The 13,741-nt window shown below is 44.0% G+C and overlaps 1 protein-coding gene across 7 annotated transcripts in view; it reads left to right on the forward strand.

Annotated features, from left to right (window-relative positions):
* ZSWIM8 (zinc finger SWIM-type containing 8) overlaps nucleotides 1-13,741 on the forward strand; it is an 88,584-nt gene that overhangs the window by 18,745 nt on the left and 56,098 nt on the right. For all 7 annotated transcript variants that reach the window (XM_084841406.1, XM_084841407.1, XM_084841408.1 and 4 more), the window contains exons 3-4: nucleotides 2,361-2,455; nucleotides 5,947-6,119. In XM_084841406.1, coding sequence (XP_084697532.1) covers nucleotides 2,361-2,455; nucleotides 5,947-6,119 — 268 coding nt within the window. The remainder of the gene's footprint in view (nucleotides 1-2,360; nucleotides 2,456-5,946; nucleotides 6,120-13,741) is intronic.

Here is a 13,741-nt window from a genome sequence, read left to right on the forward strand (position 1 = left end):
TTTTTCCCCTCAAGCCTGGAAAAGCCCTGTTTTTATCCCCCCATGGCCTCAAAATATCTGGAAATTTTACATCTCTAGTTAGGGCAGAACCATTTCATGTAACTGTGACACCTCCTTGTCCTGTTGCGGTGGGTACTTTTCAGTTGGTTCAGAATATGGGCACAGTACTTGAAGTATGGCCTACCATGCTCATGTTCAACCCTTGCTCTTCCTGGCTAATACAAACTGTCAAGTATAATGCCCAAATGTATGATGGGACTTGTATATGTCTCCTGGCAAGAAATTGTGAACCTGGCAAGTCAAAAAGAGGCAGTAGTGAGGAAGTTATTAAAATGAACCCTTGATCCCATTATATTGAGTTATTTCTGGCCAGTTCCTAATATTCCATTTCTGGACAAGGTGCTTGAGCACATGGTGGCCTTTCAGCTCCAGGTATTTCTGGATAATACTGATTATCCAGACCCATACTGTGTTTGACTCCTTTGTCTTTGACCTATGGTGTTGTGCAGGGCTATATTCGGTTCCCTGTGCTTTCTGCATGAAAGCACTCTCTTTTTTTTTGTCACATTCCAGCTAGGCTGTTGAAATTCTGAACTGTGTCTGGAGTCACTAATGGAATAGATGGGACTCAACAAATCGAAATTTAATCTAGGCAAGATAGAGATGCTCCCAGTTGGAAGAACATCTAGTAACAGAGATGCAGCCTGTGCTGGATGCAGTAGTAGAGCACTCCCCTTTAAATGCAGGTTGTAGTCTAGGAGTGCTCCTGGGCCTCTGGGGTCAAAGACCACGTCCAAGAAATGGTTATGTCCATGTGGGACTCAGCCCAGCTTGGGTTGGGTATACCAGCTGAACCTGTTCTTGGAGAAGGCAGATCTGGCTTTGGTTCCATCATGGGTGGACTACAGCAATGTGCTCTATGTGGGGCTGCCTTTAAAAAAGTGTTCAGGAACTTCATCTTGTTCAAAATGCAGTGGCCAGTTTGCTGACTGCATCCTGGTATTGGGAACATGTAACTCCATTGCTGAAACAATTTGGGGGGCCCCAAAAATTAAAATAGTAGCCATGATCTGTAAAACCTTATATGGTTTGGGGCAGGGATATCTGGAGGACTGCCTTCTCCCATTGCTTGCCTGTGTTTTAAAATCCATCAACAGAAGCTCTCTTTTGTGTGTGTGTGTGTCAACCCCACATCTGGTTGGAATGAGGGAGAGGGACTCTTCTGCTGCCACACCTAGGCTCTGGAATTCCCTGCCTAGGAAAGCTCCTAGGCAGCTTTCCTTAAAGCCACAGCATGAAGACTTACCTTTTAAAGAAAGCTTATGGCTTTTAGATGATTGATTGTTCCCCACTTGTACTCAGCCCCTGGCAGACTATATAATTTGATTATCTTCAGGTTTTTTTTAATGGTTGTGCTGGTTGCTGTTTATCCAGTTTGCTGGGTTTTTTTAATCTGCTATTTGTTTTTTATTCCTGATAGTTTTATAGTATATATTCTGTTGACTGCATTGAACTTTTTTAAAGGAAAGATGGGATGTAAACCTTTGGGTTTTTTAAATGTGTGTTGATATGTCTGGTTTTTATAGTTATCCAGCCAATCACTTGTGGGAATAATCTTATCTCTGAAAATGGTAACAAATAAATCAACCCATAGTGAATCTATACCCCCGAAAGCAAAATGAACAGTACTCAGACTTCTGATTCTTGGTACATATGCTTGGCCTAGAAGAACAGTAGTTGTCACCTTTTTCAGACAGAAGGCCCATCTTTGACCACAACATGGATGCGCCACAACCTATGGCGCAAGGAGGCTCTTTGAATGCTCCCAGGGGATAGGGCTTGGCTTCTGCACCTTGGCCTCCAAACACTGTTATCCCTGTTCTGAGAAGGGGGTAATGTCAGGGATTCTCTGTTTTGCTGCTCCTCCTGCCAATTGGGTTTTGAGGGATTGGGGTTTTGTTTTGCATTAAGAGAAAGACAGGAACGGTGACCAGGCCTTATCTGGTTACTCTAGAGACAAAAGAATATGGACTTGTACAGTTAAAAGACTGAACCCAATCTTGCAGGTTGTAGTTTCAGGAATGCAGAACTGGTTGGTGGGGGGCCCCTGGATTAGGCTGTATGATATCAGTGGGCGTGGCCACAGCCATTATCACCCTGCCCATTTTGCCTTTCTCTGTGCTCTCTCTTTTTTTCTCTTAACACAAAACTAAACAAAACCCTAAACTGGAACACAAAAAATAAAATGGTAAACGTAGGTTGGAGTGCAACCCTCTCTCTGAAGATAAGTGATTTGGAACACCTTGCTGTTTGTCTTCATTGAAGAACATTTTAACAATAGAATGCCTTGCTTCTCCTAGGCTGTACTCCTGCTTGGCAAATGGCAGTGCAGATGAGTTCCAGAGAGGCGAGCAACTCTTCCGGATGAGGGCTGTTAAAGACCCACTGCAGATAGGTAGGATGTTTATATCTGACCACCTTACATTAGTATTGAAAATAGTTCAAATCTTAGTTCAGATACAAAAAGAGCCTTGAAGCAGAGTTTGGGGGAGAAGAATTTCTGAGTTGGGGTGGCATAGTGGGTTTCTATCCAGTTGTGCTGCCTTGGCATATGCAGCTTTGTAGTCTGCTCCTGTGTGGCAGCAATCCGGAGTGGCAGGGCATTGTGTGAAGGACCTGGGTGAAGACTCCTTTACCCAGGTCTGTCCCACAGCATTGTAAACGAAGTGATCCTCTGACCCGGTTTCAGTCTGACAGAGTCTTAGAATCACTGCTGGTGTTAGCTGGTGATTTAGAGCCAGGAAGGAATTTTTGCTGTGACTACTAAATTGGTTCAAGCATTTCTGGGTTTTTTTTTTGCCTTCCGTGCAGTTATCCCAAAGAAGGCTGCCAGTATGACTTATGCATTTATGGTATCTGCACACCAGCTCTTCCAGGTGTCTTCACTTGGTTATTTTATACTTCCCCCAGTTTTATTACATGTCTTATAACTGTGGCATAACAGGCTCAATATTTGTATGCTTCCTACATGCTTGTCTATGCACTAACTATAGTTTAGAATCCATATAGGTGTTTGAGCTTCCAAGCCTATGGGCGAATCATGGTGTAGAGTTGCTTGTCTATTCAGCGCTCGCACCTCTTGGTGCTATGGCCTCCAAAGGCTGAGACTGTTGTAACTATGGGTTGTGAACTCAGCCATTATGCCAAACATAGTTTGTATCTTTAGCCATGGTTTCATATTAACGTCTGAACTGGCCACTGTTACAATGTGCCAATATACCTTCAAGTGCTCACTATACTTCTATATATTCTCCAAAATTTAGTTGATTCTACTTTCCAGTGAAATGATTTGCTGTTCTAGACCTTTTCTGTCATAGATTAGGGTGGCATGCCCGTCCATCTTAATGTAGTACGTCTCTTGTCCTTTGGCAGCTGGTAGCCCAGGTTGCTGTCCTCTCCAGCTTTTAGATGTCTGCTGAATAGATTAGTGTTTGCACAGGCTGTTTTGTGCCATTTGATGTGACTTTGTGCTGCTGGGTTCAAATCTTTATTTTTTCTTCTGTTTTTTGTTTTGAAGATGGATTGGTCCATTTTTATTGTGTATGTGTGTTAGATTTTATATTGGTTTTAACTATGCTGTGAATTACCTCAGGTATTAGTAGATGAGAGGTAAGGAAACAAATAATTTAAATAAGCGTCAGTTATTCAAAATAATGTTTAGCCACATATTAGCTCTTGGTCCTTCTGAAGAGAGCGGTTCTTAAAGCCATAAAGTAAATTATCCTGCTTTCTTCTTGTTTGTCCTATGTCAAAGGCGCCTTTGACATGATCCTTTACTGTGGCATGGGGAGCTTTCCAAGAATGAGTGCATCTCAATCAGCATGGGATGGAAACAGCTTCCAGGTGGAGCATGGACGGCCTTGCAGTTGTACTGAGTAGCCATAGCAGGCAGCAGTGTTGCCATTCACATGGGAGCCTGGGGTACTTACCGGATCCCTGTCTAGTAGAAAGGCCCCTGAAAGTGTGGTACTTGTGCTGAAAAATGCAGATTAAATGTCCTGTTTCAGATAGGATTATGTGTGTTGTTCTGTAACCATAGAAGGCAGTATGCAGTGAGAATATGGTATGTGTAAATTCATAAATATGAGTAAAATTGACTTTTGCACTTACAGGCAAAAAAAATGGTCTGTTTCTTTTGATTGGAATATGTGAACCTCTTATTCCTTAAAGCTATTTATGCTCATCATAGTATTCTTGAAGTGAGGTATATTCAACTCTTAATAGTCTCACTTAGTAAGGAAAACCTCTTCTAGAGATGGAAAATGTTTGCTTTTGGGGAATGTTAGGTATGTGTTGGGCAATGGGGAGTGTGACCCACTGAAAGACTAGGGGGTAAGTTTTCAGCTCTGGATTTAGCTGGTAGCCTTGAGCAAGTCACCTATTCTCCCATGCATAATTTTCTCCATCTCTAAGTTCAACTGAACTATGAGAGAATGGGCTGCTTTGCTCTTAATGCTAAACCATGGTTTAGCACTAAGTGCACGAGCTGGAATGAGCCCGTGTGAAGCCTTGGGATTGCACGTTCCCCCCTCCTCTCTTCCCATGCAGTCAGGAGAAGGATTTCAGCAGCATTTAGCTTCACTTTTAATGAAACTTGACTTGTCACTGGGGCTGTTTGCATATAATGGCAGCAAATCATAGGTTAATTAACCCAGGATTTCCCCCAGCGCATGCCAAGCGTGTTCCACAGCCTTTTTGAATATTCAACCCCCGATTGGGCCAATTTGGGGTTGCTACCTGATTTCCGAACCCGGTTAATCGTGTTAATCTAACTACTAATTGTAGGTTAACTGTGGGTTGTTTAACCTACAATTAACCTATAGTGTCTGAACCTGGACATTACATTGCAACCCCCGATCAGGGGCTGAATATTAAAAATGGCTACGGAACATACCTGGCATGCACCATGGCAAATCATGGGTTAATTAACCTGCGATTTGCCACTGTTATGTGAGAACCATGTCATTATATATGAACCAGAGATTGTGGTTTAAAACAAACTCTGGTCAGTTTCTAAACAAGGGTCTGACAAAACTGGGGAATATTCAAAATAACCGATGGAAAAAAGGGACAAAATCTCAAGATGCAAAAAATGTAGTTTTATTCCTTGAAGTTGCCCAACACATTTCAGCCCTATACCATATATTTGGGCCTTCTTCAGGGGCTAAACAAAAGAAAGTTATAATAGAACACATAAATATGCATTTTTAAACAAAACATTTCAGTGTAATTTTTTTAAAATTTGCCTGCAAAGATCTCTATAAACTGTATATTTTTACATCTTGAGGCTTTGTCTCTTTTTTCCATCCAGTTTCTAAACAAGCCAGAACATTTTGAAGCTGGCTTGATTAGAAACTGATCAGAGTTTGTTTTAAACCATAAACCCTCGTTTGGATTATGTGGAAGGAGGAAAGGAGTGGGAGAGTGTGCTCAGGCTTGCTCCAGCTTGTGCATGTGGTGGCAAGCTGTGGTTTAGTGTTGCATGCAAACCAACCTAGTGAATGTGCATACTATCATCAAGTGCTTAAAGAGTTGCATAATTTAATGGTTGTCAATAGAAAGGTATTTAATTGAAATTCTATCCAATAGGGTTCCTCTAGTCCTGGTGCAAATCATTGCTGTTGAGTCTTCTTTTGTTGAAAGCTTACTTTCATTAAATAGAACTGCTGGTTTAAAAGGTATTGTGGCTTGCTGTGATATGGCACTTGAGTTTTTTTATTGAAACAAGGAGGATTCCAGTATTGTCTATGGTAGCAGTTAGCATAATTTGTTAGTAATGATATGTTTGAGTTGCAATATATTTCTGTGTGTGTGTGTGTGTGTGTGTGTGTGTGTGTGTGTGATTCTTCAGTGTCAGACAATAACCTTTCCCATGTTCTCCAACAGGTTTCCACTTGAGTGCCACAGTGGTACCTCCCCAGATGGTGCCACCAAAAGGAGCGTACAACGTGGCAGTGATGTTTGACAGATGCAGGATCACCTCATGCAGCTGCACTTGTGGAGCTGGGGCCAAATGGTGTGCCCATGTTGTAGCCCTCTGTCTCTTCCGGATACACAATGTAAGCTTTGTATTATGGCTATCATTCTATTGCACAGATTGTAGAACCCAAGCATTCAGTAATGGCAGGTTCTGTGCTTGTTTTTAGCCCTTTATATTCAAGCATGTGGAACTGCATTGATACTTGAAATGAAGTAGGTACCTCATATTTTACTAACCTTTATTTAATAAGTGATGTTTATCTTTTTAAATGAAAAAATAGCTGAATAGCTGCAAAGGTTTAAAGAATCAATGCTGCATGTTCTAAAGGGCTGGATACCTCAGAAAATTGGCCACTGGTACATGGTGATGGATGCTCTTTCTTTATTATGCAATAGTGAGCAAAATGGTTATACTAGCTTCATATGAATAGGAAATCTAGAAATGATGGCTGGGTTCAAAATAATAGGATAGGTTCACAAAATAAGCTTAAACTAGCCCAGTGGAACTTCTGGCTTTCTTTCTTTGCATCCTGATCTCCATGACCTCTCCAATACCCACTGATGGGTAGATGGGTTTCTGAAAGGTTTGTTTACTGAAATTCAAATAATTTGGTGGTTTTCCAAGTGGAAACTGAAACTCAATCCAGACAAGACGGAGGTACTGTTAGTGGGTGGTTCATCTGCCTGGCTAGGTGATATTCAACCTGTTCTGGAGGGGGTTGCATTCCCCCTAAAGGACCAGGTTTGTAGTTTGGGGCTGCTCTTGGACCCAGAACTGTCACTTGAGGCACAGGTGAACTCAGTGGCACGGAGCACTTTTTATCAGCTTAGGCTGGTATACCAACTACACCCTTATCTGGACAGAGATGGCCTAGCTACAGTTATCCATGCTCTGATAACTTCTCGTCTGGATTACTGCAATGCGTTGTACGTGGGGCTGCCTTTGAAAACAGTCCAGAAACTTCAGCTGGTCCAAAATAGGGCAGCAAGATTGTTAACAAGGGTACTGGCCAATGAGCTCATATTACGCCGATACTTTTCCAGCTGCACTGGCTACCAGTCCATTTCTGGGCCTGATTCAAAGTGTTGGCATTAACATTGAAAGCCCGTAACGGCTTGGGGCCAGGTTATCTGAAGGATCGCCTCCTCCCATATGTGCCTGCCCGGACCTTATGATCATCCTCAGCCGCCCTTCTTTGTGAGCCCCTGCCAAAGGAAGTGAGGCGGGTGGCTACTGGAAGGAGGGCTTTTTCTGCTTTGGCACCCCGGCTGTGGAATGAGCTCTCTAGTGAGGTTCGCTTGGCACCTACTTGGTATTTTTTCCAGCGTCAGGTGAAGGCCTCTTTATTTTCCTAGGCATTTTAGCATTCTAGACTTTTAGCTTTGCTGTTTTAAATCTGTATTTTAAATTTCTGCTTTGCTGCTAGGTTTTATTCTGGTTGTATTGTTATACTGTGGCTTTAATGTTCTATATGTTTTATATTGTTTTATTGTGTCTGTTTGGTTTTAATTTTTGTGAACTGCCCAGAGACATTTGGCTATTGGGCATTACAGAAATGAAAATAAATAAATAGACACTTGTACGTTTTTTGTTCTCTGGCTTTCCTGTTTTATCTGACACCCAGAGACTATCTAGTGTTAAGCAATTCTAGATTTATTTTTTGTGCTGCGCTTCTGATTTCTGTGAGAACTTTGGCTTGCTTTATTTATTAAATTTCTTAATCACCCATCTGGCCGGTCACCTGGCCACTCTGGGCGATGTACAATAATACAAACAGTTTAAAAACAATAAAATTACACATTAAAACATCATTTTCTAAAATTTCCCTAGCCCACCCCAAATGCCTGCCTGAACAACCAAGTTTTCAGTGCGTGGCAGAAGCTCATTAAAGAGGGGGTATGGTGGAGTTCCCTAGGGAGGGAGTTCCACAGAGTGGGGGCCACCACAGAGAAGGCCCTCTCCCTTGTCCTCACCAGCCTAGCTGTCCTGGCTGATGGGACAGAGAGAAGGCCATCTGAGGCTGATCTTGTTAAGCGGCCTGTCTGGTGTTGCTGGAGGCGCTCCTTGAGATAGGCTGGGCCGGAACCATTTAGAGTTTTAAAGATCAAAACCAACACCTTGCACTTGGCCCAGAAAACAACTGGCAACCAGTGCAACTCCTTCAGCACTGGAGTGATGTGAACACGCCGGCGGCTGCCTTTAATCAGGCGAGCCTCCACATTCTGTACCAGCTGCAGCTTCCGAATCATCTTCAAGGTAACTCCACATACAGATCATTACAGTAGTCTAGACGAGAGGAGACCAGGGCATGTACTACCGATGGGAGCAGATGGTCGGGAAGGTAGGAGTTTAGCTGCCGTATCAGATGGAGTTGGTATAGTGCTGTTCGGCTCACAGCTGACACCTGAGCCTCCATGGACAGCTGGGAGTCTAAAATGACCCCCAGGCTGCGGACCTGGTCTTTCAAGGGTAGCTGTACCCCATTCAACACCAGGTCAACATCCCCCAACCTCCTCTTGTCTCCCACCAAAAGTACCTCGGTCTTGTCAGGGTTCAGCTTCAGCGTATTCCTCCCCATCCAGCCACTCACTGTCTCCAGACATTTGGACAGGGATTCTATGGCCAACCTTGGTGAAGATTTAAACGAGAGGTAGAGCTGCGTGTGATCCGCATATTGATGACACCGCACCCCAAACCTGATGATAGCCCCCAGCAGCTTCACATAGATGTTAAATAGCATCTGGGAGAGGATTGGAACCCTCTGACACCCCACAAGTGAAGGGTCACGGGTCCAAGACCTCCTCTCCCTGGTACCTGCTGGAGAGGAAGGACCAGAACCACCATAATACGGTGTCTCCAATGCCCAACCCCTCCAGGCGGTCCAGGAGGATACAGTGGTCAATGGTGTCAAAAGCTGCTGAGAGGTCGAGGAAAACAAGGAAGGAGCATTTGCCCCTATCCAAAGCCTTCCTCATATCATCCATCAAGGCGACCAAGGCCGTTTCTGTCCCATGCCCAGGCCTGAAGCCTGATTGAACTGGATCTAGATAATTGGCTTCTTCCAAGTGTGCCTTCAACTGCATCGCCACCACCCGCTCAATCACCTTGCCCCCAAATGGCGGATTCGAAACTGGGCAGAAGTTGTTCAGAACTTGGGGATCCAAGGCGGGCTTTTTAAAAAGCGGTCATATCACTGCCTCCTTGAGAGCTGATGGCATCACTCCCTCCTCAAGGGAGGCATTCACCACCACCCTGATCCCCTCACCCAGCCTCTCTCTGCAGCTCATAATGAGCCAAGATGGGCAAGGATCAAGTAAGCAGGTGGTCGGCCTTACAGATGAAAGCACCTTGTCCACTTCATCAGGAGGAAGAAGCTGGAACCGATCCCACAAAACTGGTTTGCCACAGACCACCTCTTGCTCGCTAACTGTATCTATGACGCACGGGATAACACTCCTAATCCGATCCATTTTATCCGCAAAGTGCCTTGCCAAGGCCTCACAGGAGACCTTAGAATGCTCCAGAGGTTCCAGAGCAACTGGACCGACCAGGCTTAAGATATAATTTGTGTTTGGCTCTGTGAGGCTCATTACATCTATAGCTCTGAAGTAGTCTAACTGCTGTCTTGTTGCAAGGCTTGCTGGCTGAAGGAAGTAAGGTACACTCTATGCCTGTAGGTAGTTAGTAAATCTCTGAACTATCAGAGATAGTTCATTTTCTATGAAAATGTCATAGAAAGTTGTGCTTAGTGAACTAAAGAGAATAAGCCAAATTATATTATAGCACTTCTCAAAAGGGCTCAAAATGTTTCATATGAATCCCCAGTAATCCTTAAAACAACTCTGTAAGTAGTACTATTTCCATATTGCAAACTGGGTAGCCTTAGGTAAACAACTTTATCAGCCTCAGCCCCTTGAGAGTTCATGCCTGAGCTGATATCTGAACTGGGGACTTGTAGTGTTAACAATTATACTTACACCAGCTCACAAAACGAAGACGGTCAGCCTGCTCATCTTCTGTTGCCATCTTCTCTTTCTTTGGTGTGAGAGAGTAAGATAAACAAGAAATAGGAGTGTTGGATCAAATTGTTGGTTTTCTTGGACCTTGGTGGCTTTTGATGCCATCAATCATGGCATCCTTCTGAACAGGCTGAGTTGGGATCGGGGGCACTGTATTGCAGTGGTTCCACTCCTATTTGGATGGCTAATTCCAGAAGGTGGTACTGGGCCTCATGGCAATTACATTACAGCGTTCCACCAGGCTCTGTTTTGTCACACATGCTTTTCAACATCAGAGATGGGCAACTCCCCTGTGGGCTACACTCTTTCCACCGCGGCAGTGCTGGCAAAAAAGAGGGGTGGTTTGCTGCCAAAATCTGATAGCAAACCGCTACATAGGCTTCCCCTTCATGGATCACTGTCTTGTTGTGGTGAAGGGGCTTGCGTAACTTAGTGAAGCCATAAGCTATGCCATGCAGGGCCACCCAAGATGGACAGGTCATGGCGGAGAGTTCTGACAAAATGTGGTCCGCTGGAGAAGGAAATGGCAACCCACTCCAGTATTCTTGCCAAGAAAACCCCATGGAACGTATCACAAGGCTAAAAGATGTGACGCCGGAAGATGAGCCCCTCAGGTCGGAAGGTGTCCAATATATTACTGGGGAAGAGCAGAGGGAATTTCCAAGTAGCGCCAGAAAGAGTGAAGCGGCTGGGCCAAAGCCAAAAGGACACTCAGCTGTGGATGTGTGTGGTGGTGAAAAGAAAGTCCGATGCTGTAAAGAACAATATTGTTTAGGAACCTGGAATGTAAGATGAATGAATCAAGGTAAGCTGGAGGTGGTCAAACATGAGATGGCAAGATTGAACATAGACATCTTGGGAATCAGCGAACTAAGATGGACAAGCATGGGCAAATTTAATTCAGGTGACCATCATATCTACTACTGTGGGCAAGAATCCCTTAGAAGAAATGGAGTAGCACTCATAGTCAACAAAAGGGTTGGAAAAGCAGTACTGGGGTACAATCTCAAAAATGATAGAATGATCTCAGTACGAATCCAAGGCAAACCATTCAACATCATAGTAATTCAAGTCTAAGCCCCAGCCACTTAGTAGGGATAGGGATAGCCTTGTGATAGCTGTTCATACTCTGATAACCTCAAGTTTGGAGTATTGCAATGTGTTATATGTGGTTCTGTCCTTGAAAATGGGCTGGAAACTTCAGCTAGTCCAGGGGTTCTCAAATGCTCTACCTGCAAGGCTACTTGAGAGCTTTATGCTGTGACTATACTGCAGGGCCGCTTGAGAGCGATATGCTGACCGAACCAACATTTCTGGATTCGTTTAAAGAGCCTTTTGTTCCATAAAGAGTAGACGTAAGTAGTAATAAAATCCTGTAGGCGTGAATAACCAAAAGTAATTGTTTGGTCACTGGAAAAGGTAATTGTTGCATAGTTCCATATAAAGCTGTTTAATAAATTTCAGAGAGCCAATGTGGTGTAGTAGTTACAGTGTTGGACTAGGACTCAGGAAACCTGGGTTCAGGTCCCCACTTGGCTGTGAACTCACTGGTGACTTTGGGGCAGTCACCGACTCTCTGCCTAACCTACCTCATGTGGTTCTTGTGAGAATAAAATGGAGAGGAGGGTCATGTATGCTGCCTTGGGCTCTTTAGAGGAAACGGTGGGATATCAATGTAACAAATAAATAAAACATTTGCTGGAAGCTGAAAAGTAATTTAGTGGCTTGTGAATTCCCTGACTCTGTTTGCTGATACTGTTAGCACGCTAAGGTTGCAATTACAGTCAGGGCCAGAAATATTGGCGCAAGGATAACTGTTTTGGCAGTTGGCCTCTGTACACCACCACACTGAAGTTGAAAGGAAACACATCCAGATGGGAGCGAAGTCAGGACTTTCAGCTGTAATTCAAGGGGTTTGACAAAAGGGCACTAACCATTCAGAAAGTACAGCCAGTGGCATACCCCCCCCCCTCCGTTGGTGGCTCATTAGTAATGGAACAAACCAACATCATTTCAAACTGAAGGATCGCCTTTAATACCTGGATGAAAATCCTTTGCAGTCAATGATTTCCTGAAGTCTGGAACCCATGGACATGGCCAAATGCTGAGTTTCCTCCCTCAAGATGCTTTGCCAGGCCTTTACTGCAGCTGCCTTCAGCTGCTGCTTGTTTGTGGGTCTTTGTGCCTTCAGTCTTGTCTTCAGTAAGTGAAAAGCATGCTCTATTGGGTTGAGATCAGGTGACTGACTTGGCCATTGAAGAACATCCCACTTCTTTGCCTTGAGAAACTCTTGGGTAGTTTTTGCTGTATGTTTTGGGTCATTATCCATCTGCAATATGAAGCGGCATCCTATCAGTTTGGCAGCATTCGGCTGAATCTGAGCAGAAAGTATAGCCCTATACACTTCAGAATTCATCCTGCTGCTTTTATCAGCGGTCGGGTCATCAATAAACACCAGTGACCCGGTTTGATTGGCAGCCATACATGCCCATGCCATAACGCTGCCTCCACCATGTTTGACAGATGATGTGGTATGCTTTGGATCATGAGCTGTTCCTTTCCTTCTCCATACTTTTCTCTTCCCATCATTCTGGTACAAGTTAATCTTAGTTTCATCAGTCCGAAGAATCTTATTCCAGAACTGGGCAGGCCTTTTTAGGTGTTTGCTGGCAAAGGCTAATCTGGCCTTTCAGTTCTTGAGCGTTACCAGTGGTTTGCACCTTATTATGAAGCCTCTGTATTTACATTCATAAAGCTTTCTCTTGACTGTAGATATTGACAATGACATGCCTACCACCACAAGAGCGTTCTTGACCTAGCTAGATGTTGTGAAAGGGTTCCTCTTCACCATGAGCAGAATTCTGCAGTCATCTACTTTAGTTGTCTTCTGTGGTCTTCCAGGCCTTTTGCTGTTGCTGAGCTTGCCAGTTAATTCCTTCTTTTTCAGGATGTTCCAAACTGTTGTGTTGGCCACTCCCACTGTTTTTGCGATCTCTCTGATGGGTTCATTTTGTTTCCTCAGCCTAATGATGGCCTCCTTCACTCGCATGGACACCTCTGTGGACCTCATGTTGGGGGTTCCAGTGAACAGCTACTAAATGCAAATGTAACTCTCAGAACTACCTCCAGGCCTTTTATCTGCTTGATTGGTCATGGGGTACCCAAGAAGCCACCCCTGGCCATGCAGCTGCTTGTCAGCCATTCGTTCCATTACTTACGAGCCACCAACGATGGGTGTGTGTGTATGCCACTGGCTGTACTTCCTGAATGGTTGGTGCCCCACTTTTGTCCAACCCCTTGAATTACAGCTGAAAGTCCTGACTTTGCTCCCATCTGGGTGTGTTTTCTTTCAACTTCAGTGTGGTGGTGTACAGAGGCCAACTGCCAAAACAGTTATCCTTGCTCCAATTTTTCTGGCCGTGACTGTATATGCATGCTTCTTTCAAAGTAAGTGCCACTGCACTTCATGCATTTACTTCCAAGCAAACATACATGAAAGTGTCTCATTTACAACAGAGCCAACAGAACAAATATGTATATTTTGGCTGTGGCCTATTATTTTGTTTTGATTCTAAGAGACATCCTTCTCAAATGCTGCTTGTGGTAAACTTGCTGGATCTGCTCCTGAAGTCTCTTTGTATGCAGCTTTATATAATTTTGAGGTTTGTCATTGAGCAGTAAG

The sequence above is a fragment of the Heloderma suspectum genome, chromosome 3 (genome assembly GCF_057233095.1).
Source record: "Heloderma suspectum isolate Gila_16-S chromosome 3, 16-S_ref, whole genome shotgun sequence".
In the NCBI taxonomy this organism is placed as follows: domain Eukaryota; kingdom Metazoa; phylum Chordata; class Lepidosauria; order Squamata; family Helodermatidae; genus Heloderma; species Heloderma suspectum.